This window comes from Xiphophorus maculatus, chromosome 14 (assembly GCF_002775205.1).
Source record: "Xiphophorus maculatus strain JP 163 A chromosome 14, X_maculatus-5.0-male, whole genome shotgun sequence".
NCBI classification, from domain to species: domain Eukaryota; kingdom Metazoa; phylum Chordata; class Actinopteri; order Cyprinodontiformes; family Poeciliidae; genus Xiphophorus; species Xiphophorus maculatus.
The window spans coordinates 5,614,112-5,641,444 of record NC_036456.1 but is presented as its reverse complement, the minus strand read 5'-3'; the positions used below and the strand labels follow the sequence as shown (position 1 = coordinate 5,641,444).

General features: G+C 41.4%; 1 protein-coding gene across 2 annotated transcripts in view; it reads left to right on the top strand.

The window, feature by feature from the left end:
• Positions 1-26,186, top strand: part of LOC102222291 (zinc finger protein 536-like) — a 29,350-nt gene extending 3,164 nt beyond the window's left edge. Inside the window, exons 2-5 of one of the 2 annotated variants that reach the window (XM_014472955.2) lie at positions 13,690-13,774; positions 13,981-16,327; positions 16,491-16,637; positions 19,540-26,186. In XM_014472955.2, the coding sequence (XP_014328441.1) occupies positions 13,984-16,327; positions 16,491-16,637; positions 19,540-20,723 (3,675 nt within the window). In that variant the 5' untranslated portion in view covers positions 13,690-13,774; positions 13,981-13,983 and the 3' untranslated portion in view covers positions 20,724-26,186. Of the gene's footprint in view, positions 1-13,689; positions 13,775-13,976; positions 16,328-16,490; positions 16,638-19,539 lie in introns of both variants that reach the window. The other variant, XM_023346151.1, reaches the window with a different exon arrangement.
• The last annotated feature ends 1,147 nt before the right edge of the window (positions 26,187-27,333 follow it).

The following is a 27,333-nucleotide window of genomic DNA, read 5'->3' as shown; positions in this document are numbered from 1 at the left end:
AAATATGTTGTTGAGCTACATACTTAATAACCTTTCGTTTTATGGTCTGTGTATATTTGAAAAAAATAAATTAAATACACCACTGTATAGTGCCTTTAAATTGAAATAACTTACAAAGCAGTGGCCAGAAAAATGAAAGTTTATTTAATTTTTTTAAAGTCTTTTGTAGCAGATTCCTGATCTCCAGCTTTTGTAAAGCTTTCAGCTGCGGATACAGACTCTGAGCCAATTTTCCTCTTTAAGAACAATCATTTAAGAAGACATAGGAACAGCATTCCAAGCTTTTTCTTCACTATCCTGCCACAAGAGGTCAAACATTAATACATTTTTACAACGAAGGTTTACCAATGAAAAATAAAAACAAAGTAGACTTTTTAAACCTTCACATATTAGCAATCTGACCAGTTAGTATGTCGCGCATTTCTAAAGCCATGTGTGTCCCCCCCCCCATCAATATGAGTGTAGTTTCACTAAGAGGCTTCCAAATCTAGCTTAAGTTGTTAAAACACAAAATGTTCAGCCTTCCTGTTTTCTGGTCAATTTTAGCTTTACCGCTCTTCCTCTGCCTGACGAAACCACAGACATGTCTCCACGTGTCATTGCAAGTTGTTTTCTTTTAAACAGCTTCTGATATCGTTCTGCTTCCTCTGACCTCATTCTAATACACCACCCAGACACTAATAAGTAACCAGCTTTCATGCTTTTCATTCAGTAACATTACCCACACTGAAGAGTGCTGTTGAAAGTGTGGTCCGGTTCAATAATCGAACGGGATCGGATTTGGGAGTTTCTCTATAAAGCGGAGAAAACTCTAGTGATCGTTTGTTGCATTCCTAAAAAAGTAGAGTTGGAAAATGGCACTTTTTACTCACAATTTGGATTCTTTTGAACTTGTACAAAGGGAAACAAAACTAGAAGCCAGAATCATTGCAAATGTTTATCTTCTACTCCGATCAAGCTCGTTCAGGTGACCAGCTAATTTTTTAGGGCGTCTCTGAAAAGCTCAGTTTCTTCTGATGTTTAGTCAAACTTTTCATTCTTCTCGAGTCGCACATGGCAGAAAAGGAAAAAGTAGGAGGATTAATGTTGTTTTACTACTTATACAACACAGAGAGTTGAAGACTTCCCCCTTCACCTCTACAGGTAGTCTGCTTTTTGGTAACAAGATGATGATTTCATGTGAAACCCTTTGCAGGTACTCATCGGGATCCAGCTGCACTAATGAACATTAAACACGGGCCCAACATTAAAAAGGGTCTAATGGGTTTTGCTCACTCAGACCCCTATCTGCTTTTTGTGTTCAAGTAGTGTCCTCCTGCTCCTCCGCCACCATCAATGCCGCCTACTTGCTATCTTTGTGTGCATAGTACTGCGCTGTACTTGAGGGGGCCACACACACGCGCGCACGCCCACACACACACACACACACGCGCACCCACACCATCCAATCCAGGTGGCTCCTGGGAACAAGATTGTATGCGAAGGAGAAAGAGATGGAGTAAAAGGAAAAGGAGTGTAGCACCAATCAAGGCCTCTGATTGATATAATTGGGTCATTAGTGCGCCACGGGAGAGGCACCTGCTTGCCCTCAGTTAGGGAGAATCTACTGCATTGTGACATTTTGAGACTGTTGAGAGTTCTGCCTGCTGCTAGGGATTACTGTGAATTTAGAGCATTAGGGTCTTACTGATGTAGCGTGACACTTTTCGCAGATCGTATTGAGTTTGGAGACTACTTTTCAAACAATCTGGCAGTGGAAGTGGACAGTTGTCGGAAAATACAACCAAAAGGTGAAACTCCGGAGAGCTTTTGTTAATTTTAAAACGGGGGGGGGGGGGAAGGAAACTGAAGCAAACGCTGTATTTTTACTAGTCATTGATCAGACGTCTGGTCGGAGACGACAGTAACTTTTAAGCTCATTACTGAAAATGTATCCTGCCAACAATCGGCTTACCATACGGAATAACACTTTACAGATCTACTGAACTGTTTGGCATCTTTTACCACAACTTAAGCTTTCCAATTTCGTTTTCCTTTAAACATATGTCATGGCTACCTTTAGGGGCATCTTGGGATTTAATACCTTGCTTGAGGGCACTCAACTTCATTGCATTAGTGGATATTTACCTCCTGAGCCATGTAATTACTTCCAGCTAATATGAAATCTCATCTTCTACAACCGATTTTCAACTTTGACTTAAACTCTAAAAGAAACACTACATGGAAAATTGATTGTGGGCAATCAGAAGCTGTTGACTAAAAAAGTAGAAGAGTCTCTGGTTTGGTTCAGATATCCACTGACACGTTGGAGACTCGAGATCAATTCCTGCTTTTGTTTCCTCCTCCATACTGACCAATAGGACAATGAGCAGGCCTGTACCGTTATTTGCATTTGCTGACTGAGCATTTTTCTAAAGAGCAGGTCAGTGCAGAAGTTTATAAGCACTCAACACGTATGTTAATGCATTTAATTTGGGCTCTTTAATGGATAAATGTATTTCGACCCGTTCTTTTAAAAGGTGGGGCGATCATACAACAGGCAATGATTCTCCAAAGCAAGACTCGAGTCTTGTTGTCAATCTTCTACTATCCACACTCGGTCAAACTTATATTGTCAAATATATACATACATCCATGCAATGATATTTGATGAGATGACCAATAGCAAACCAGATCTTTACCATAGGTTATTTTGTAGAACAGTATACACTAACAGTGTTTCCACTGACCATAATTGTGCAATTTAACAGAAACATGTAACTTTTGACAAAACACATTTTTTGCTAAAAAAAAAAAAAAAAGCAAGGATATGGCTGGGTTTTTTTGTCCATATCGAAATTGGTTTATTTAGCAAAACTGCAATAGAAACACTTTTTTCACATCATGAGTCACATGAACAACTGGACATTGTCGACAATGACAGGAAGTAGTTGGAAGACCATGGCATGACTTTTAATGACTTTTCACCTGAACAGACTTATTCACCTTCGATTTTAACTGTGTTGTTTATTTAAAGGAAACGGCAATTGCAAAATTGTTTCTTCGACATCAGCAGACTATTGGCTAGTTAGTACTTGGGTCAGAGCTATTCTGGAAGCGTGCTTACCCTGTTTTCAAAACCAGTTTTAATGTTTTAAAACATTTTTCTGTTGTGAAGTCATACTGTCTGCATTTCAGCCATCTAGCTGATGGCGTGAGGAGAAGCCCCCCAGCAGGATGCTCCCTCCACCATGTTTAATAGGTCGTACAATGTTCTTAGGTTCAAAAGCCTCACCTTAAGTTCCCCAAGCGTGCTTCTCGTAATTGTGGCTACATAGCTCAACCTTTGTCCTACATGACCTCAAAATGTTTCTCATGAATACATCTGGCTTGTCCATGTGGGAAACTCCAAATTTTCAGTCGTACCAACTGGTGTCCATTTTGTAGCTTTTTGGTAATGTCGAACATTAGCATCAACAATGGTGTCAGTCGATGGGCATGTGATGATGCAGGATAGGAGTGTGGTGTGTTTAACTGGAGCATAGAAGCAATGTCAAGGGTGCATATTTTTTCAGTGTCAAAAGGGTGGGGAAATATATATAATATATATGCAATATCTGTAATTATCGGCTATCAGTATTGGCCCAAATGTTTATGTCGGTGCATCCCTAGATAAAACTTGATTCGAATTGGTTATTTCATTCTGAAAGGGATCCCACAGACATCTCACACCTCAACCCCACTGAGTTAAAAAACATCTTGGGCATGTTGGGCGTCAACAGTGCCGTTGTTTCATATATAAAGGCTCTTCGCCTGACTCAGTTGATGATGCAGAGATGTAACAGAAAACCCTTGTTCCTTTAAACCTTTGAAACATTGTAAAAGTCCAAACCTTCTCTGCTATACAGAAATAAAACTAAAAGATTAAACTATTAGTCATCTAAGTATTTTTGAGACGCACCCATTTGAGTTTACTGGCTGATACCAATTTTCTGTTTTTCTCTGGCTTCTGACCTTGACTACTTACAATAAGAGCTACAACTTATACATTGTTTTAGCAAAAAGATAAATGTATCAAACATTGATTGTAGGAAGAACAAAACTGCTGCAGAAAAAGGCATGTGTGGCTGATTTCTCTTTGGGTTTTTTGAAAGCTTTAACCTGCCTTAACATTTTTTGCCAGCTCCAAAATGTTATTAAAACTTTAAGAACAGCATTCTATATATTTTTATAGCCCTCTTGCTGTGTGTTATCATTAATTGTGTATATTAGAACAGAAGGTGATTTCACACTGTGTGTGAGAAAGAGCAGGTGCATTAAAACAAAGTTTTACTATTTTCAAAACAAAAATAAAACAATTTTGAGTTGTTTTAGAGCATCTAACATCTTGCTAGTCTGGCCATTACCTGTGCAATTCCACTCAGTTATCATCTCCCTTCAATGCTGTGTCTGGGTTTTCTCCCATTGAGCTCGATTTCTCTGACTGAATTTCAATTAAGTCGATCAGCAAACAGAAAAAGGAGTTGTGAACGTTGACCTCAATTTTCTGCGCTGTAGTTTTAGCAATGGCAGGGAATGGAAGTGAACAAAGCCATTCAGCCCATGTTGGCCACGCCTTCAAATGCTAAGCAATTAAAGTCAGAGCAAGAGGAATGTATTAGACATTTTATTGCTAACAAAGATGCTGTGGTCCTACTCCCCACAAGGTTGTTTGCAGCAAACAGTTTCCAGATAGCTTCATTGAGCTATGTCATTGTCAAACGTTAGCAAATGGGTAAAATCTGATCCAATGATTTCAGTCCACACCTCAACCAAGCAATTGTTACTAAATAGGGTTAGCATCTTTAATTGTAAATCCTCGTCTCTTCTCTGCAGAGAATACGGATGTTAGCTTTCCAAAATTAATAAATTTTCTAAAAAGCTACTGACATTTTTTACTCGGCTTGTTCCGTGACGAGAAATAATAACTGTTCTGCAGCATGACTATTCCTGTTGTCCTCTGAACTTGGCTCTGGGTCAGTTTTCGCCTTTGTCAGCAACAAAACATCCCCTAGGTTGGTATAAACACCTTACTGAAACTTCGTTCCTTACAGAAACGTCCACACTGAAGAGCACTGTGCCTAGTGAGATCTGAGTTCATTCACCAATTGGAAAAAGATTGAAATTTTGGATGTCAAAAGTCAAAAATTGTCCTATTGTGTTTCACCTGTCCATACCTCTGAAAACTTCTGCTTCAAAATTCAAATGAAAATGACAAGATCATGGTTACTCACCTGCTTGTTTTTTACTCAATCCAAAGTAAAGTGCTGCAAAGAGAACAGGGAATTTTCTGAAGCCTTTTCAGATGCAAAGTTTTGGGGGATTTTTTTCAGTTTTGAAGCAATGGACGGATTTACCTGGTCAGAGCCCACCTCAGTTTTCTGTCAGTACCCAGTCGAATTATAGGTTATAGGTGCATCACTAAAATATTCATCAGAACATGATAAAAAAAAATAAAATCTGATGTTCCAAAATGAGCATATCAATATTTGGAACGTGCAAAATCGTGTCAAGGACCTTGTTCTTGGTAAAACATAATGTAATTGTAGTTTAAAAATAAACTTATGACATAACTTTCTGTCAAAGGATCTAAAACATATATATAGCGTAATGTAGTGCGCTTCAAGCAAAGTGTCACTTAGAAGGAGAACACAGCCTTAGTAGATTTCCCCAGAGTGATTGAAGAATCAACTCATTATTACTCTACAGTCACTATTTTTTCTGTTGTAAGGATTCTTGTGCGTGTTCACGGGTCTTATGTGATACACAAACTCCACAAGGAGGTCATGGTGTAGGGTTGGGATTCTTGGGACTGTCATTGCTCAAAGGCTCTTAAGAGGAGGACGGGAATAATTTTGAAGTGTTTTGGGACTGATTGACGGTATCCTGGATGGATTTGGATCTATGATTAGGGAGGATTGACCATCAGGTAGATGTTGCTTTCATCTGCGGAGGTTCTCGTGTCTTCCCTTGCTTTAGTTCTCTGATGTTGAGCCCAGCAGGTGATCTCAAGCACAAGAACTTTCCGTGAGAACACACCGAGTTATTTCCTTGAATCTTTCCTTCTCTAAAGGCTTTCTGTCTTATAATTCCAAATCAGACGAGTCAGTCGGCACTTCCCACTCAGCCCTTCAGACGCAGCGTGGCCCGTGTGACTCGGAGCCACGGTCTTGTTTCTTTCTGCTGCGGCGCTGTGATGTTTCCGACGTTCAAATTCGCTCGCTCAGATCTAGCACTGTCGAGACGCTCCCAGAACGTTGTGCCGAAGCCGCGAGTGAGTGTCAGCTCGTGTTCTCCGCCGGAGGAGGAATTCATTCAGAAACAGAGGAAGCAAAAGCTTAAGAGGATGTCAAGAGGAGAGTAAGGAGGAGTTGAGTTGTAAGACTAGAAAGGAGGAATCGAACCAAAACATAAGACGCTTGCTTGGTGTTTCCTCTAGGTTTCGCTTACAGAACTGACCTTGGCATGAAGAAGCAAGAGCCAAAAACAGACAGGAAGTTCTACAGTGCTTCTGACATATTTCCAAAAGTGGGAACCTACATTCCAGTTCTCTGCAATCGACCAAAAGACAATATTGAGGCAATTTTTCTTCCGTTTTCACACCAAAATGGTTAAAAGAGCCACGTTTTCTCCACAAGAAAACCATTCAGTTACACCTGTAAGAAGTTAACATCAGACACACAGTGGGAGACTCTCATCCTTATCTCTGGTAAACGGGAGAAGAGGGGGAGTGCGAGCCAGGCAAAGTTGAAGTGAAGCGCCAGGGGTTCAGGGAAAGGTGAAATAAAGGAAATGAATACCGTCTGTGGGGAAGTTCGACACGTGACCACGCCAGAAAGAAACAGGACCAGATTGTACGGTACCTCACGGAGAACAGTCTGCCTGTGCTTCCTTCTTTCCGGTTCTTTTCCTTTTTGTACTCTGTGTGTGTGTGGCGTCTTCCTTGTGTGTGGTCCTTCTCTCACACCAAGAGTTATCCCCAGAGGACACCTTACCTGATACACTCTTCCTCTCAGGAGATGATATCAAACAATACAGCTGGAACAAAGGACCTGAAGGGATGAACTTAGAAAGATACAACGCTGCGAAACAAGTATTCTCTCCCCCATGCAGATTTCTTTTTAACCTGAGGAAATACAAAAATAAGTCTGATAATTTCACTTATTAAGGGCAAAATATTATTCAAACCAACCTGCCTCACTGTGTGAAAATTAATTGCCACCTAAACCTAATGACTGGTTTTGACAACCTTAGCGGTAGCAATTGCCCTTGAGGCGTTTGCGATAACTGTCGGAGTCTTTGACGTCTCTGTGGAGGAATGTTGACCCACTCTTGCCTGTGGAATTCTTTTTATTCAGCGACACTGGAGAGGTTTCAGGTCATCCCCAAGCTTCTCAATTGGATTAAATTACAGACTGAAGGTGGTGCCTTTTGAGATCTGTTAGTCGGTACAAACAGGAAGTTGCGATGTTGCAATCGGAACTATTAGAACATATTCCCTAACCATTCGCAAAATTGCTTTTTTTTCACCATTTTAAGTTTTCTGAAAATCTGACCAGTCACCTTAACCAATACCACCAAGCAACTAGGCTGAATTGTGACCAATCCGCTCGGCCCCTTTCTAATTTAACTTCCTGTTTCACGACGTCTCTTGAAAGTACTGAGTACCAAATAAATGCACGGCCAGTATTACCAATACTGATACCAATACTTTTTTCTATTTAATTTTGAAATGACATTTAGGTGTTTTGGTGGTTTTTCCTTTGAATTATATCAAAACCTTAGAATTTGAACAAAGCTTATAGGTTTCTACAAAATACTTTAATATTCAACACCAAAACAAACTTGTGTTCTTTCCTAAATAAACTGCGGAAAAAAACACACAAATCAAAACAAAATATTTTTTGAGTGGAGAAACTACACTGCAAAAAAAGAAAAATTCATAAGGAAATCCTAAACTCAAGTATCCATACAATACCAATACTCACTTGATATTGATATTATCGATATTTTGGATCGATACGCTGGACTCTTCTTGTAAGCAAAACTTGCAGCATTTGGCTTTTTTCTTTTTTTTTTGCAAAAACCATTTTGAGTTTTTTCTGAAGAATTTACTTCTGCTGTGTCTACAGTTTCACGGTAAATTGAATCACCAACATGGAATTCTTTCGCATTTGACAACTCCTCAGGAGATGATTTGATTAGGATTAAGTGTGCCATTTCAAGAAGGTCCTTGAAAATGTTATATGCACTTCGAATATTAGCTATGTTAAAATCTTGTCTGTTTTGGAAAGGTTATGTGACACTTTTCCACATAACCACTGCAAGACCGTGTCATGTTATTGTATTAAAACTTTGCAACTTTGACTGCAACTTTTTTTAAACCATGCCACAAAATCAGTCATTTTAGGCTGCAACAATCACAAACCCCCCCCCAAAAAAACATTAGAACATCCTCGAAGTACCATTTTGCCTACTTCATGTTGTCAGACAGCTTCTATTTCAGTTTTTTTAGAGCGTACAGGTAGAATAGAACCTGCCTTTCCAAAAAGAAAAAAAGAAAGAAAGAAAAATGGTTACTTGCAGTTAATTTGAGACTCAGTAAGGGAAATGACTTTAACATATGGCCAGAATTGACCCTTTCTTCAGTTAAATTACAATCATTTAAAATCTGCTCTGTATGTACTCAAGTTATCTTTGCTCAATATTAAAATGATGTTTCTGATCTGAGGCATTTGATTGGGAGAAAAAAACCCAAAGCCAAAGGAAGTCTGTTTGGATTCACGCACCGTTTGACACCACCGGGTGTAATCTCCGTGCTCAGGCCTGTTCGTGCCTTTTACCAATCACTGCTTTACATTAAAACAACGGGAGGTCACAGAGACAATCACATAAACCGTTATTTGGCTATAAACGATGGATAACATTACCCAAGCCCTCTCAAAATGACACACATTAAAGGAAAGCCGAGCTGATTTTGCACTGCTGCCCACACGCATTGTCAAAAAAAAGGAAAAAAAAGAAAAGTGAAATGCTCTCACACCCTGATATTTACATTCACAATGCGGAGCTTGCTGACATGTACAAACCCGCGCTCACCGCCTTCTCTATAATACTGTTGGTATTTAGACAGTGTCATCAAAACCTCCCCGAAATAAACTTGTCAGAACATATTGGCCTCTCGCTCCTTTTGGCAACTATTTACCAGGGATGTGATGCATGACTCAGCAACCTCCTCTTCTCCGCGCGCAACTTTCAAGTCAAGAGGGGTTATCACTATTTAAACCATGCAAATGCGCTCAGATTTTTTTTAGAACAGGGCCGGTGGTGATGGTGGTGGCGATGGGTGGGGTGGAGGGGCCCGGGGGGGGGGTCATGAGTTACCTCATTGCCCACAAAGTTACGCTGCAATTACTGTAATGACAACATCACTGCGCTGCTTAAACCGGCAGCACCGGTGCTTTTAAGCTGTCATTACCTTGTGTCATTACACTCCCCCATGAATGCTGGGAATTTGTCAGTGAAGAGAAAGATCTACAAGAGTGTGAAATCCCCTTCTCTCCCCCAGTACCTTGCAAAAGTATCCACACCCTCTACAAAAGTGGTATCAGAATGTACATCCAGTTGGAAACACTTGTGGGCCACAAGAGCTGTTTCTTCCCCCCCCCCCCCCCATCAGAAATGCCGTAAATTAGCTTTATTTTTATCTTTATCTGCTCAATAACAAGCAAAACGGGGCAAGATTTTATTGAAGCAAACAAAATGTTAGGCATAGGGTTCTGATTGTTTCTGTGGACCGAGTCTGTTTCTGACTAAAGGTTGCTGGATGTTTGTGGAGCAACCACAAACCTCACAGTAAATAGAACTATGAATTGTTTAAATCTCACTTTAATTAATAAAAACAAATCGTCCATCCAAAGCAACCGCCCGCCTTGAACGCCAGATGTGCTCCATTCTAGGATAACGGTGGGAGGGCACGCAAAATCTTCCAGAGGGTCGCAAATGGCCCCCTGGGCCTCACTTTGGACATCCCTGATATTTTTCACATTCTGTTGCTCTACTATTACAAGCCTCAGTGTGTTTCTTTGGAGTTTTGGGGTCGACCAAAAACTAGCTCGTAATTGTCAAATAAAAAGTTTGTGATGCACATTTTTGTTCGCCTCGCCTCATTCAGATACCCCAAAATTTAACTCAGTTGTGAACTATTTGCAATTAGCAACACACCATCATTGAAAAGCGCCAAGCAGAAATCCAATAAAGGCCACAAGCTGCGTACTGGGTTGATGGAGCCCAATCAGAAATTTCACATAAGACACTTTAAGTCTTAAGGAAATCTAACCCTGCATCCCTCCCCTAAACACACCAACCCCTCTTGACACATGGTGGTGACAGCATCGTGGTGTGGGGATCATTTTACCCAGCATGCCTCCAAAAATTTAAAGCTGAAATTACACCAGTAACTTAGCAAAGTGTTGAGAAGATCCAGCTCATCGCTGCTGTGATGCTGAATATAATTTGCTGGAAGGTGAAGCTCAGTTTCATAGCTTTGCAGCCTCTCAATGTGTTTCTCTAAAATTATCCTGTATTTGTCTCCATTTCCCTCCATGACGCTGCCACCACCATGTTTCACTGTAGGTACGGTGTGTGTGGGGGTGTGTGTGTGTGGATAAATAAATTTTCCATCACATGTGGCATCTTTTCCATTTTCCTTCCACTTCAAAATTATGCGTCTCTTTCATGTGAATAAATAAAATAAAAAAAGTTGAGCAGTGTGAATACTTACGACATGTGTTGCCATGCGACCAGGACCGCCGCAATAAATTAAAATGCCTCTTTTTTTGAAGAAGACGACTTCACAATTAATTTTATTTGTTGTTTTTGTTTATTTATTTTGGACATTTGAAACATCTTTCAGTGCCGGTGTTAAATGTTCACCTGAATTTAAAGTTTATTAATCTGTGAGAATGTGTTCCAGCATTATTATGTCATTGTCATTATTTTAATGGAAAACGGTCTCAAGGCGACAATATCATCATTTGTCGCGATAACTTCTGGGACTATTCATCGTCCAGGAAAATGTTATTATGACAGGCCGACATCCGACTGTTGAAATCACCATAGATCCCATCAAACACACATTTTAATGGGATCTGATTTCTCCTGTAATTGTCTGTCTGCCTTAGTGACTAGCTGGATTTTTTAGGGGGGGACGTGGGATTACAGCCTCCACTTGGAGAGCGTCTCCTACATGAACCCGTAGCGTGAATAAATGCGCCTCTTGACCACATCTAGAGGCGCTTTAGTCCCCCCCCACCCCACCCGTTCCTCTGCACATTCCTTGGTTCATTTGCACCTTTTGTTGTTTCTGTCTCTGCTCCACCCGATTCCAATCTGATTTCTGCCCCTCCACCGGCCCCGGCCCGCCCCTCCCCTCTCCTTCCCTTTCCTCCTCTCTCCTCCCCCCCTTCCCTGCATCCTTTGCTGCACCTTATCGCCCGCTCTCCATCTATCCAAATTTTCCTCATTGGCATGACAGGGACCGGTGGTTGGCGACAGCCGCCGTCACGGCGGAACAATGCGCCGCGATGCTGATATTCATATGATAATAGCATCAGAGCTAAAACTGCAGAGACAGCCACACATACAGGCTTTCTTTCCTTTTTTTTTTGCTTTCTGTCCTTCTGCTCATTTTTATCTGTATAATTGTTGTTTATTTTTCAAGAGCATAACATCTCTTTATATTATTGTGGCACTCTCTACTAACCTCTGTTCCAACATGCCTGTCTTTTTTAACCACCCCATTTTCGCCCCCCCTCCACCCCACCCTGCAACACCATGTTGACAATCAAATTAAGTCATTTTCATTCCCATGGCCTCTGACAATGTTATTCTGAAGCTGCCCTGTTTGTATATTCCTCTCCGTCTGCCTTTTCTCTTTCTCCGTGTCTGCCTCCTTTCTCATTTTTTTTTCTCCCTTGCTCTTCGCCATGTTGGCAGGGCCCAATCTACCAGCTGATATCAGCATTCCCTGGCACTCCGCCAACTGGCAACACTGCAGGAGAGAGAAAAAAAAAGGGGGAGAGAGGGAGCAAATGAAAGAAAATTAGTGAATAATAGACGGCGGGAGGGTGCGAGAGGATGAGAGGGGGATGGGAGAAGAAGTATGAATCAGGGAGAGAAAGAAAAGACAGACGAGAGTGGGGAGAAAAGAAGATGGGGAGAGAAGGAACAATAATGGTGGATTAAGAAAGGGCTGTGTGTGAGTGTTCATGTGATTGATATGGGGTGATATCCCTGTGAGTCATAGCTGAGCTAAAATGTCAACTGGCTACATGAGAATCTCTTTGTCATCCAGCCTCAGCGACACACACACACACACACACGCACACACACACACACACACACACACACACATGCACACCCCAACACATGCATCCTACAAACACATACATGATCCCGCCGCCATGCAAACGCCAACATATCTGCCACACCTGCGAGCACAGATGTTCTATTGTTTTTGCACATTGATTTATGACCTTTTGTTTTGTTGCGGGTGCATTCGCCGCTGCTCAACTGCACCGAATGATGGGCATGAAAACAACAACAACAAAAAACCCCTCTACAGCCTGAATGTGCATAAATCCAGTCAAACTGCTGTGTACTCCAAAAAAACCCCCCCAAAAAAGACATTTGGGGCGTGTATGTGAGTAAGTGAGTGAGCCTGCCAAAAAGAAAAAGGGGGAAAAAAGGCTCAATATGCTGTATATCACACTTTACGTTTTAGCTGACGTGTTAACTGGGGTGACAGTCGCAGTGCAGGCAACACAATAGTCAAAAAACGCTTACATTTGTAAATGACCTAAGCAAGTAGCCATGACTAAGCAAAGTACAACCGCACCCGAGCAGAGGATTCAAGAAATATTGTCGTGGATGCATGCTTCCTGTGTATGGAATCCCGATTTAAGATGAAAAAAAAAGAAAAAAAAGCTGCTACTGTATGTGTGGACAGGAAGGGTGTGTGGGGAAGTCAAAACATTGCGCGCCCATCCTGTTTGGGACACTCCATGTCCTGTGGTGGTGCCCTTAACTTCTAAACACACTCGCATAAATGCACACCGGTGCGCAGTCACACACCGGCTAATCGTCCCATATGTGCTGACAGTATGCGGGAGAATCCCGCGAACACACGGAGGAGGAAACGAACAGGTGCGCACCTGTTACGCGTTGAGGCGCACGCGCTCACGCCCACGCAGGCTGAGGAGTAAATGAAGATCAAGTGACGGGTTTCTTTTATGTGCACACGTTAAAACGTGGTTTTAAAACCGGCGAGCACGCGTGTCGTTCGTTTTGTCGTCGGAAAATGGTGATGGAACGTGTTCAAAGTGTCTTCAATGCAAATTGCTTTTAATCCTGTTCAACAAGAAAGGGGGGGGGGGGGGGGGAATCCTACGGTTTGATGCTCAGCATTGCAAATCATTTCCTCTTACACTTGTACAAATTTACCATTAAGCAGTTTGTCAGATTGTTACTAAAATGCAAGATTGCATAAAATTTTTTGAGCTGCACAGAAACTCAAGTTCAAAAATGTTTATTTTAAAAGCTTGATATTGAGAAATTTGTGTTGGATCTTCCTGTTCACTGATTAGGTTTATTTGTTTATGTTGTCCCCAGGAAATTATAGAAGGAGGCTGCCTCAGAAGTGTTTCCCCCCTAAGCCGAGACACTAAAGAATGGCATAACACCAAACACACTGCTAGTAAGTTTCTGCCCCACCCTTCTAGACAGGATGTATGAGAACCTTACATAGTTGAATAGACACTTTTAGAATGTGTTTTGAAAGCAGAAAATTCTATTGTAGTTGGGGAGGGGTTAACTATTTTAGTGATTTAAAAGCAATAAGTTCAATGATATTTTATTCAATCATTGCCTGACTTCTGTTTGTCTTTATCTTTTCATTGATAGAGGATGGATTCTCCACCAGAGTGTGTGTTGTCTCTTGCTTGTGAGCAGCCACAGTCTCCCCAAACGCTGCCATCTCTTGACCACAGCCCTCAAGCCTCCTCTCCTCTACCTGACAGCCCCGTTGTCCTGCCGATCCCCAGCCCTGAACCTTCCCCGCAGAGCCCTGACACCCCGCCGTACTTCCCCCTCTCTCCCTTCCCCCTACAAGAGGTCAACAATAATGATTGCCTTGATCTTGACGGAGAAGATTGCGAAGAAGAGCTAGATGGAATTCCTCCATCTCCGACCCCAGCTGTAGCTTTGTTTCCAGGTGGAAGCGCTCAAGATGCGGGATGCAACCCCGGTTTGGATTCCTCCCCACCAGACACGCCGTCAGCTCCTTTTCTTGGTTATGGTGCCCTTGAGTTGGCCCTTTCTTCAGGACAGGGTGGAAACTGCAGCGATGAGCTAGACCTTCAACTGTTCCAGAAGGAAACTGTTACCAGGGCAACACCTGGAGCTGGAGGGGCCTCGCCTGGGCCTGCACTCAAGTTTCCTTGTCATGTGTGTGGGAAGAGGTTTCGATTCCAAAGCATCTTGTCTCTTCATGCTCGGGCACATAGTTTGGACCGAGATCGAAGAGCTGCATCGCTGTACCGCACTAGACCCCCCTCAACTTCCCTTAAGCAACATCTCAAAATCCATCAGAATCACAAAGATTTGCTCTCCAATCACAGAAGTCGTGCAAATCAGCGTTTACTGCCAAAAACTCTAATCCAGCACCTCACGGAGGAGGAGGATATCAATGGAGAAGACAAAGGTCTAGACGATGATCTGAAGCCAGACCAGAACCCAAACTTTTTATTGGATGACAGCACACCCTTGACCCCACCCCTCACAGAAGACCCTGTATCTGTAACCTCCCCTTATTCCTCTACTGGCGAGGGCTCATCTGTTGCCACAGCGCCTACGTTTCGCTGCCATGCCTGTAAGGGAAAATTCCGCACAGCTTCAGAACTGGCACGTCACGTCCGCATCCTCCACAACCCGTACAAATGCACCCTTTGTCCTTTCTCTGCCAGCCAAGAAGAGAGTCTGGCATCTCACTTACAGGAGTGCCACCCCTCCCCAGAGGTGTCGGCCTTGACAACAGCCTTCAACTGCAGGACCATCATTGACACACCAGTGCCCACCCCAACCCATACTCCCGCCCCGACCCCAGGTAACGCTCAGATCTCATCGGCTGCTGGAGCCTCTGCATCCTCTTCAGTGCCAGCATTTCGCTGTGATACTTGTGGCCAGAGATTTACTCAGTCCTGGTTTCTGAAGGGACACATGCGAAAACACAAGGACTCCTTAGACCATAAGTGCCAGGTGTGTGGACGTGGCTTTAAGGAGCCTTGGTTCCTCAAGAACCACATGAAAGTTCATCTTAACAAGCTTGGCCTCAAAGCTGGATTGGGAACCCATGGTATTCTCGGGAATGCTGAGCAGCAGTCAAAGGGCTCTGCTAGTACACACACCCTGAACTCCCTGTACTCGAGCCTGCTCATGGCCCATCGAGGAGGTGGAGCCAGAGGTGGACAAGGAAGGTCTGACAGAGAAACTGGGGGTAGGATCGATATGAGTTTAAGCAAGTCTGCTATCCTGGGATACCTTGGCTTGCCCAGTGATGGCAGCGGGGCCAGTTGCATGGAAAGACTTCAAGCAGCAGCTCAGGTGGCAGAGATGGGAAACAGTGGTGGAGGCAGAAGTGGAGGTGATGACCCTACCAGAGGAGGGGGAACATCCAGAGGAGGTGGCACAGGTGAAACCACATCAACTATTTCAGAAGGAGGGGATCAGGCAACTTGGTGGCAGCTGGTTGCTCGCAGCCTGGCTGTTGCACAGCAGCAGCAGCAACAGCAGCAGCAGCAGAGACCACAGCAACGAGGACAGCAACGAGGGCAGCAGCAAGGTCAACGAGCCCCAGGTCGAAGTTCAGTGATTACAGAAGCAGACCAAATCAGGGTCTACCGATCAGGCCCAGAACCCAGAGGAGAGTCAGGAGGAGCCGGAGGGCCTTGGGAATGCCCGGACTGCGGAAAGTTGTTCCGCAGCCTGCAGCAGGTGGTTGTGCACGCTCGCGTCCATGCTCAGAGGCCGCAGAATCATGGCACCAGTGAAGAAGAGGGGGCTGGTACTCGAAGAGGAGCGGGGTTGGGAAGAGGAGGCAACGGCGGCGGTGACGTGAGACCAGAATCCCAACTTCACGGTGGTGGATCCCAGCAAATGGTAGATGGAAGACAGGAATCAAAACTGAACAGCAGTATATCTCAGCAAGCAGGAGCAGTCACAGGGTTTCACTCTGTTATTTCAAACTTCAAAGGTATCACATCTGTTTTCTTGTTTTCTTTGTGTTATCTGCTGTTTGCTTGTTCACACCTAATGTGTAAATTTCTCTCCTATCGTTTTACTGTAGTAAATAATGTCTATTTCTTCAGTAAAAGCTATTATGCTAACATTTTACTTTCCTTTCTCTCCACTCGCAGGAGAAAACGGCTTCACAGCAGTCTCCTCCATGCCCTCTGTTCCCACCAGGGAGCGAGTGCGTGGCAGAGGGATAAAAGACTGCCCCTACTGTGGCAAAGCCTTCCGCTCTTCCCACCATCTCAAAGTGCACCTGAGAGTTCACACAGGTGAGACGCAGCTGTGGGCTTAATAAGCCACTTTTCTCTGTTTTTTTTTACCTCTAGAAATCCCTGGAAAGGTTTCTTGAGTGTTGTCTCGTTTTCATAACTACCTCTTTATTTTTCCACACATTGACTCCAGAGAGCTGACCAGTGCTAATCATAGATCTCTACTGCAGGCAAGTGAGCGGCTCCTCTGGAGCTCTAGCCCTGCGCAGGAGTAGAGCTCGGGCACATATTAGCAGTAGCTTCTGAAGAGAAAATTAAGCCATGCTGGGGATTTAAACCCGAGACGGCGCTCACTTCTCTCACTTGTGTGCACCTTCATCTCCATTGCAAGGTCAAACAAATATAGATTTTATGACCGGTGATTGAAACAATGCTGGTTTACATGAGGAACTTGAAACAATTCAGTCTAATAAAGGACAAAAAATTACCTGTTTGTATCAGAGTATGAATGGATTGGAGTCCCATGTATATCATCAACATACAGTGACTTACAAGGTTATCAAAAAGGTCTTTGAACCCTGTAAAAAGTGTTTTTAGGGTGAGTTAAGGGATAAACGTTCACATTTTTTATTGTTACAACTAATTACTACAAGGTATATTGTTGGAATTTAATGTCATAGACCAACACAAATTAGCATAATGCCAAGATGCAACAAACTTTGCATCAAAGATTGAAATGTTTGCCCAAACTCAGTCAGATTGGAAGGGTTGAATTCGTGAACATAAACCAAGCCAAGCTGATTAAAGGATTGGGGCTGGGAACAATTTCTCAATCGTGGTTGGGTGTGAACTTTAACTAGGCCATTCTAAGATTTTGATAGGTTTGAGCTAATCCATTAAGTTGCTGCTCTGGCTATATGATTAGGCTGGAAGGTCAATTTCCTCCAAGGCTTTTGGAGACTCTCACAGCTGCATTTAGTTTCATCTGAGTTTCCATCAACTTCCCATACTGTTGTTGAAAATAATCTACACATCATGATGTTGCCACCTTTATGTTTCACTGAGGGGATGGTTTGTTCAAATCGCTGGGCAGTGTTAGTTTTCTTCTAGAGACAGCCGTTTTCTCTGTAGGTCAACAACTTCAACTTTGTTCACTGGATTTTGTTGAAGTGTAGAGTGAAGGGACCCGAGCAAAATCGCACTATATATTTTTCATATTTTATTAATAAAAAAATAATTAATTGGTTGTAATCAAATCAGTAAGAATTGTGACAAAGAATGTGCGATTTTTCTTTAACGTTACAATTTTGTGTTCTTTCACAAAAGTCATCGAATAAAATATGTTGAAACTTGAGGTTGCTACATGGCAAAATGTGAAAGGATTAAAGGCTTAAGAAAACCTTTGCAATGCAATATGGCTTTCAGTCCCACTCTGGAGTTAACACTAAAATAACAAGAATGCAAGTTAACAAAAATAGTTTTTATTATTTCTTGCTGTTAGTGGTTTTTATTGAGCATAATTAGGAAAGAAAAAGCAGAGAAAAAAAAGACATACAGCAACAGTGTTATCATTAGCAATCCAACCCCTGGTGGATGCGTTAAAGACTCCATGTCTGAGGTTCCCCAATCTAACACTGCACCACATGCTGACCTTAATACACTTCTTGGTAAGAAAATTATGACGTCAAAAGGAAGAACCTGGCCTCTCTTGCAGCGCCTCCCTAGCATCGTTAGTGGATTATCCGTGGCCATTTCTTAATATTTTCCTGTGCTTGATACATCTCATTAAAATTAAACACCATCTTGTCCATTTGCGAGATCTCCATCAATCTCAATCAGCCCAAAATGCACTCAGAGTTCTTCAAAGTATTCTCACCGTTGTACAATGGAGTATGATCGTGAGCTGACAATTTGTTAAATTTCAGCTTTTTTTTAATGTTGTAGATAAGATCTTTTGCACTTTTCATATGCAATAGGTTTCCTGCTGTTGACAAGCAACATGAGCCTCTGGTAGAACCAGCTGTGGTATTTTAACTGTAATGGAACACTGCCATCTACCTTCAAACTCTGCAACTACGGCTCCCACTGCACACTAATAAAATGTAACCCAGTGGCACTTATTTACCCTTAGCTGCCCTGACATTGCACTCTAAGGGGATCCACCCAGTGAGGTCTTGTTGCTGCGTTAGCTTCATTGCTACATATGCCTTGAACTTTTCACATTTTGTCACATTACAATCACAAATTTAAGTGTATTTTATTCATATTTTATGTGATTCACTAACAAAGCGCAAGTAGACCCAGTTACTAGACTAAACTTTGGAGGCGCTGCAGAGATCCACCAGGAATTACAAATGACAAAACATTTCTTAAAACTTGCTATTATTTAAATAATCTGCTCTGGGAGTTGACTTGAATTCAAAGTTCAATTAAATACAAGTTGATACACATGTTTGTAAAACAAGATGGTAGGCACTATGTGAGTTGACATCACATTTAACTTGTATTATTTGTCATTTAGCATTATTTTTGTCCACTTCTATGTTTGGCTTTCTCATTTAATGAAAGACGTGCTGTCCACACGTGCTGCACACAAACGGTAAATTTCCATAAGTGATTAAGAACAAATGTCCGTCCACACAAACAAATGCTGCATACCGAGAGCGACGGAGCCTCTATGTCACAGTTTCAAAAATGACGGAAGTCACATGGCCTCATGGAAACATAAAATTGCAGCTTTGAAATGTATCTAGTTTGGGACCCATTTTCAAAAATGATTGCTTCTGGTTTCCCAAAATGCCAGATACGTGTGAATGCACAGCCTAAATGACAAAATCCCTTTGTGGATACACCCAAGAAACCCCTAATCTTGTCTCCGTGTGAACAGGGCCTGAGACTTGTGGTCAATGTTACATATGTCCAGATGTAATCAGTTTGATTTGACATACTCTTTTTCCTGCAGGTGAGAGACCCTACAAATGCCCCCACTGTGACTATGCAGGCACTCAGTCTGGGTCACTGAAGTACCACCTCCAGCGGCACCACAGGGAGCAACGCAATGCCTTATCAGCTTCCTCCAATTCCTCCTCTGGGCCCACCTCCAGCATTCACACATCTGGAACCCCTGGACTGGTCAAGCAGCGTCGATCTCAGCTCAACCACGGCCCGATCAACAGAGGCACTGCTGATACAACCGTTTCACGGTCCAGCCAGCAGTCATGGCTCTTGGGCCTCCCAGACCAACGGGAACATCGGAAGGCTCTGGCAGCTCTAAGGGATGTCGACTTGGAGACCCAGTACAGGTATCTGTCTGGAGTTATGGGGGCCCTGTACCAAGGAGGGATGGAGGGAAATTGGATCAGGGGATCCCCCCCACCAAAGACTACTAAAGTATCCCGGCGTAAGCCTCTCACTACTAGTCGAATGGTTCAGCCACAAAGTGACAAAGATGAACCTGTGCCATCAACTCAGGAGGGAGGGTTTGAACCTTTGGATCTTTCCCGTCGCACCTCGCCCAGTCACGGAGGGATGGAGGAGAATGAAAGTATTGGTGCCGGAGATGGAGGAGTTGGGTTTGGTGTTGATGGTGGGAGGGATAGCTCAGCAGGGGTCAAACTGAGCCAGTGTTTGTTCTGCCCTTTTCATACATCATCAGCTGAGCTGATGGCCATGCATATCCAAGTAAACCACACAAGTAAGTCCAGGCGCAAGAGGGTCTCCTCTGCTCTCCTGGATGATGAACGCGCCCAAAGGGCCACCAAGCCACGGATGGATAACTCCGACCTCGATCCTCTGACATTATGGAGGCATGTGAGTGAGGGAGAATCTCCAGTCCCTGTGGGGCACTGGTCTTCAACTGAGCACCAGATCACTAATGGTCACCCTGAGGATACAGCAGATCATCTGGATGATGCTTCTTATCGTCAAGACTCTGTGGCTTCAGTGCCCAAGAATGTAAGAGACAGCCCAGCTGTCAAGGAAAAGACACAGGAGGAGAAAGAAGAACTCGATGAAGAATTTGAAGAGAACATGGAGAGCAGCAGTGTGGAGGATTTGCAAGATCGGGATCTGAGGATGTCCCTCGACCTTTCACCAGCTCTGAGCCCCAACATGGCAGTGGAGGATGACAAGGTCCTAACTGGTTAAAAGAAAGAGACAGAGGGAGTTTCAGCTGTATATGTGATAGACAAGAAATAATGCAAAAGGCATCCCTTCATAGTTTAATTTATGAGAACACGTAAAGAGTCTTGAAGATTAATGTTTCCGCAAAGCGGGGGGAAAAAGTGCTGCTTTAATATTCCCTCTGGTATGACTTGTCTACTATCTTTGTGACTGCTTAATCCTCTACAACATACACTAATAGTCCTATAATCTCAAAGGAGCATCTACACAACTTTTCAGGATTTTTGTAGGCCACTTTTTGTATTTGTCCCTCTCCCCCCAAGAAAAGGTCCAAGGTTGATGCTTTTTGAGACGATATTCTATTCAACAAACATCTGCTAAGGGTCTAGCATCGTTGCAGAATCTCAAACTTTGACGCATTGCTATATAAGCAGTGTATTCCTGACTACTACACTGAGTGAGCTGAACAGGTAACTCTACAGACTGACCACTGAACAGTTTGAGACTGTCAGCTTCATCTCCCTCCTCAATCCACAGAAAGTTTTAAGCTATCTGGCATTAATTTAAGGCATGAGGTGACTGTTTCCTCGACTGTGTATCACTGCCTTGTTTTTCAGCTAAGTGTTTATCGATTACTGTCCTAAAAAACTTATCTGAAAGAAAAGTTTGTATTTTTTTGTTGTTGTTGTTGTAATCAGTTAGTGCCTGTTCATGTATGTTGTCAAAAGAGTCTCTGGCGTTGTCCGAGTCTCGCATAGGTCGCTAATTTTATCGGAATATACAGTTTCAAATGATTTAAATACAATATATTTGTTTAAAGTGGTTCTAGGGTGTTGTGAATAGTTGTAAAAGAAATGCTACATCATAGCGTTAATGTTCTTGACACAGACTGTAGCCGGTTTGTGGTTCTTTTCAAAAGGAGTTAAAAAAATTTTAAAAAGTAGGCGGTGACAAGATGTTTAAAGACTACGAGATAGAAGAAGGGGCACAGTTTAGAATTCAGTGTTTTCAGTGCCAGCTGGGTTGTGGTCCGTCGTGCTGAACAAACGATAAATCAAGGATTTGAGGGCTGCAGGGGGCAAGATTGAGCCCTCTTCCACAATCAGCTGGCACATTGTAATAAAAACAATCGTGTCAAAAATAGATAGAGGGTTGAAAATGAAAAATAAATACAAAGTTGCTACCGGACAAGGCAAAATTCGAGAAATAAGCTGTACTTTTGGTATATGGTGACTTTTGGACAACTAGAGTTCTTCTCTTCTTTCTTTTCTGTAAAAAAAAAAAAAAAATCCCTGAAAAGACAACGGTAGGAGTAATTATTAAAACACTAACACATGCTTAGACATCCCAGTAGTATATGTGTAGCTTTTGTAAAGACAGACAAGAAAAGAAAAACCCACAGACTTTTGTTTATTTTCGTTTCAAGATGCTTACAGAAAAAGGTTATCAATATAGGTAATATTGATTATAATGTTTGTGAGCTAAGACTAGTTGGAATGTCTATACAGAGCACTGTGCAAGGTTTGAGTTCCCAAAGTAGTTGTTTTTCTGTTGACTCTATCGATAGACCAAACTTTTTGTTTTTTTCCAATGGCAGTTTTTGTTGTCATTTTAAATGTGTAAGTGTGTGGCTTGAGTAGATTTACCCCATCGATTAACAAACAGTTGCAAAGCATAATTAGAGCTCAAAATATAAATAACTAAGAATATGAAGTAAAAAAAATAACATAAAATAAAGAGATTTGAAGGTATAGCTAATAAAAGTAGACGGCGCTGGTTAATGCCGACTTTTGTTATTTGATGGGATATAAGGCTTGTGGTGTGATATCAGAACAAATGTTTATGTTGTTGGCAGTGTCGGTCTGCATTAGCATTAGTACACATGTAAGTAAAAATTTGTGTAGCACTATCAGATATTTCTAGAGAGTTTTCTAAACACATTATACATTTAGAGGGCATCGTCAGGCATATCTGATTCCACACATACCTCTAAAAGGTCTGATAATCTCCTGTCTTCTGCCGATGTGCTTTGTGATGCTAATGCTAATACTAGCTTTCACCCTCTTGATGGAAACTTAGCTGTAACTTTTTAACATTTAAAACAACTGGTCCTGGTTACTTGTTAGAGTCTTAAATTTTTTAAGGAAATAAGATGAGTAAATTATTTAAGCTACACTTTTAAAATAAGACTTTACAAATGGAAGTAGTTAAAATGCTAATGCTAGTTGCTTTCTCTTTGTGGAATCTTTGACTGCGACTGTTTTAATCTTTGACACTTTAACAATTCGGATAAACTATTACAGTTTTACATCCCCCCCAAAAAAGGAAGTAAATAATAAACTTAATTTTAGCTACAACTTCTAACATTATAAGTAAAGGAAGGTAGGATGCTAGTGCTAGCTTGCTTCCTCTCCATGGAATCTTTGATGTGACAATTTTAATTTGACACTTTAAACTTTTCAGACAAAACAGTTGTTACAGTTTAAGAATGAAAACCAAAGAATCCGAGTAAATGATGAACTTTATTTTAGCTGTGCTTTTCAATATATGCAACATTAAATTTATGTATGTATTGGGGTCAGTTTGTTTCTTCGCTAATTCATACCTCCATTCTGTACTCCCGTGTCAATGATGTATCTAGGTAGTTTAACGTTTTGATAAAGTATGAAGATAAATAGTACCCACAGTACTCACAAAATATTTATTGCTATTTTTTTTTTGTGTGGATTTCATATTACACCCCATCATCTATTGTGGTTCTGATTGCTGTGTGGGTTAGCTTAACCTTAAATTAACATCGCATAACCTCAGTGTTTATTTATAGTGAACACTGAGAACAATACAGAACATTACTAAAACAATCAGTGGTTATATCTGGTACAAAATGTACCCAATGTGGATACAAAACGACACAATGTTTGTACAAAACGCTGACAAATCTTAACAGAAACACTGGATTATGAAACAAGAAAATGTAAAAAGCACAAGATTGCAAGCGTGGGAATTGCCCAGCAAAACCTACTTGAGGCCCCCGTACTGCCCAAGCAGTGTGTTTGACAACACACATTAATTTGCCTAAAATAATGTAACTTAACTATACATATCAACTGATTGTACACCTCGATGAATACATAACTTTAAAAGTCCTCATTTGTACTATACCAGATTTTATAGATTCAGTTTTTGCAACGATGCATGGCATCTGTAGAAACTCCACTGTGTTTGGTTGAGTCTCTTGAGTCCCAGTAACAATATAGTCAGTATTGTGTTTCAGTGGCTCACGAAGACACACTGCCATGAGAAATAATGCTACAGTATTAGTTTTACTACACATTTGACGCTGTACAAGATAGATTTCAATCACCAGATATTCCAGACTGCCACGGATTTTGATAGACTTTCACTGCATGTGTGTTGCAGCCCCAACATGCGATGTATTCACTGCAACAGAAGCAACTCCAACTCCGATGTCACGGCAATCACCAAACCGTATCTACACCTAAACTCGCTCTATGCAAATGTGGAACTGTTTGGATTCTGGATGCTTAAAACTGACACTATCTCTTGTCTCCATTACAAATGTGCGAAAATCTTTGTTGAAAGAAGAAAAAACAATTTTGCGATAGCTGTAAATGGCGTCTTATTCAGTTGTTGGAGCAACAAGCCCTCGGGAGCGGCTACGTACGACACGTTTTGGGGAAATTGTAGTCTACGATTTTACAGAAGAGCTTCTGATGAGCTGTGATAGCTCTGGTGGAGCCAGCTGCACACTGTCCGAGAAAAAACATCTTCCTCCTGCTACTTCCTATTTCGTCTTCTTTGTTATTTCTGCCAGTAGTAACATCCAGCTGTTGATCACGCGACTTGTGTGATGCGAAAAAGGTGTTTCCATTGCAGTTGTGCGAAATACATCTATTTTGATACAGCTGATAACCACCTCATTACCACAAACACTTTATCAAAAACGTGAATTATTTCAAAATTGCCGTGCTTTCTTTTAAGCAAATGTATTTTTGCCATTTTATGGTAAATTACTGACCGACATTCTGATTAATTTATCTAAGTATTAGAAGACTTTGTGAGACCATTCAGATATATTTAATGTATGCATAAGTATGAAAAAAATTCTCATGTCACAGCAGAAATAACTTAGCCACTCCCTGAAACAGCAGTACACTGCGAATTCCACACCACTGATCCCAAAACGCGTGCACTATTCATGACTGGAGTGAATCAGAAATCCTTTAAAGATGCCACAAAACTTCATATTCCACACAATCCCTATCTTTTCCCATATTTTTAGACTTAAACAAGTGCTTTTCAATACACCAGCATATATGCCAAGATGGAAAGCTGTTCCGAAAACATTTAGTGATGGAAACACTTCTGACGTTGCCCCTCTACACGTTAGGTGTGTTCAGAATGTTCCCCAGCAATATCTGGTGGCTCCGTACCGACTGTGTGTACTAAATGGTTTGGCTTAGGTTAACATTGGTTCTGAAAATGTGCCACAGGAGTCCGTCTGGAGTTACTGCCACCACACTTTAATGTGCATTAATGTGTTTGGAGTCTGTTTTTTTAGAGCACCTTATGAGTTTTTGTAGTGAAAAAGTCCCTTAGTGGTGTCTCCTTTACAACTACTATCAATGCCACCGTGCCTTCTGTTTCAAGCACTTCCTGGTGTATTTTGTAAAACTCACCAAAAGCACTTAGCCTATATCACACTTTCGCTCCTCTCTTCCTGTTTTCTCTCTGTTCATTTTCCCTCCTTTTATCATTCCCTTCTTCCCTTCATCACACACGTTCCCATGTCTTTGCTTCCCGACCGGCCGTTCTCTCCGGTGGAGAGCTGTTTTCGTGCCAGCGTCTCCTGCTCATCAGGCCCGTTGGGCCTTAAACAAGGCCACTAGGCCTCACTTTTACCCCGACTCTAAAAGAAAAAAAAAGAAAAATTATGGACTGTCTAAGCCCTAGGTAATTTAAAAAGAATGGTTGTAGCTGTAGAGCGAGGCTACCTGTAGTCGTCATACTAATCCTTGGTAAACCAAAGCCCAAAGTCTTTGATTCTTGAACGATGTTTTTTGTTTTTAACATCATGAGGTGCCAAAACATGTCCAATGCGACACTAAAGATACAAACGCTTGAAGAAGGAGGACAACTTACAGATTTTTCTCCCTTCCATTTCTGTTTTCTTTCCATCCCCCTGCTTGCTCTTCCTCCACGTCCTTCTCTCGTCCATAAATCAGTCTCTAGCACCACTCGAAGGTGACGTGTACTATCTGGTATTGAGGCCTTTATTAGAGGTTTTTTTTTTTCTTCTCCTTTCTGTTTGTGTGGTGTTTGTTCAATGCCGTCGAGATGGAGAAATGCTCTTATAATGATAAGTATTATTGTTTTTGGCATTATGGTTAAAAAAAAATACAAAAGAGAAATGTGATGTTGAATGTTGTACAGATAGCTCTAGAGATGTTGTGTTTGTGTTTTGTTTCGGGTTCTTGTTTTTGTTTTTTTGTTTTTTAAGAGAGCACAAACTTGAGCGATGGCCCCTTCGGCTCCTCCCACTGGCAGATGGGAATAAAATCGCCGGCCAATCATTGTACTGTAGACAATGGTCCTGTCACTATGAGATATTGACGGAGACAAAGTGACGCTGCTGACGTTTATTGATCTGAGAGAACAATAAAAAAAATTTGGTAAACTTTGTGCTTAAAAAAAATCCCCCAGCAAAATAAAAAGATCTGTGTCACATTCTAGCAGCTAAATTATTAGAAAAACATATTTCTTGAGATAAAATAGTATGAAATTGTTCATCTTGGTTTGTATGTGTTCAACTGGGCACATCTTATGTGCATGCTTGTGTTTTTTAAGAACATTTCATGCAAAAAAGAGAAAGATATTACTACTCATTTCAAAAGGAAGTGAAAAATATTTAATTTAAATTGAAATGACTAATGAATTTAAATGACGTGGATGAAATTCTCCTAAAGTAATCATATCTAACACTTCTCAAAGCTTCGTCTCTCATCTCCTGGTTTTACTATAAGGTTGTCTTTTTGTTTTGTTTTTTTTATCAAGTATTGCCTTGAAATGACAAATCTCTCTTGAGGTGAGGGGGCCACGCTGAGTTTGGGCTCTTGTGTAGTTGACTGCCATTGCAGTGAGGGAAAAACTGACCTAACATAGTAGTGACTAATATAACTTTGTGGACAAATGGAAAAAAAAAGAAACACATTAGAAATAAAAACATGCAAAAAAAATAGAAAATGTATGTCTTTTTTTATGCATATACACTCAGATTTTTATATTTTTCACTTTTAACACCTTTGATACTTTTCAATATAAAGTTGTGATTGCCTTGTATGTTTAGATGCTGGGTGTATTGCTGAGAAAGTATCAGCAAGTTTCTTTGTAATTGTAGTTTTTTTTTTCTTTTCTCTTTGGTCTTTGATTGCTTTTGACTTGACAATTTTGTAACAAAAACTACGGACAAGACCGGTGAAGAGGAAGGAAAACAGTAGGCTAAATTATGAATAATTATATTGATAATCACATTATCATCTTATTATAATTATGATAATAATTTATCATTTATTATGATAATAAATTATAATAAAGTTCTCATTTATACTGAGAT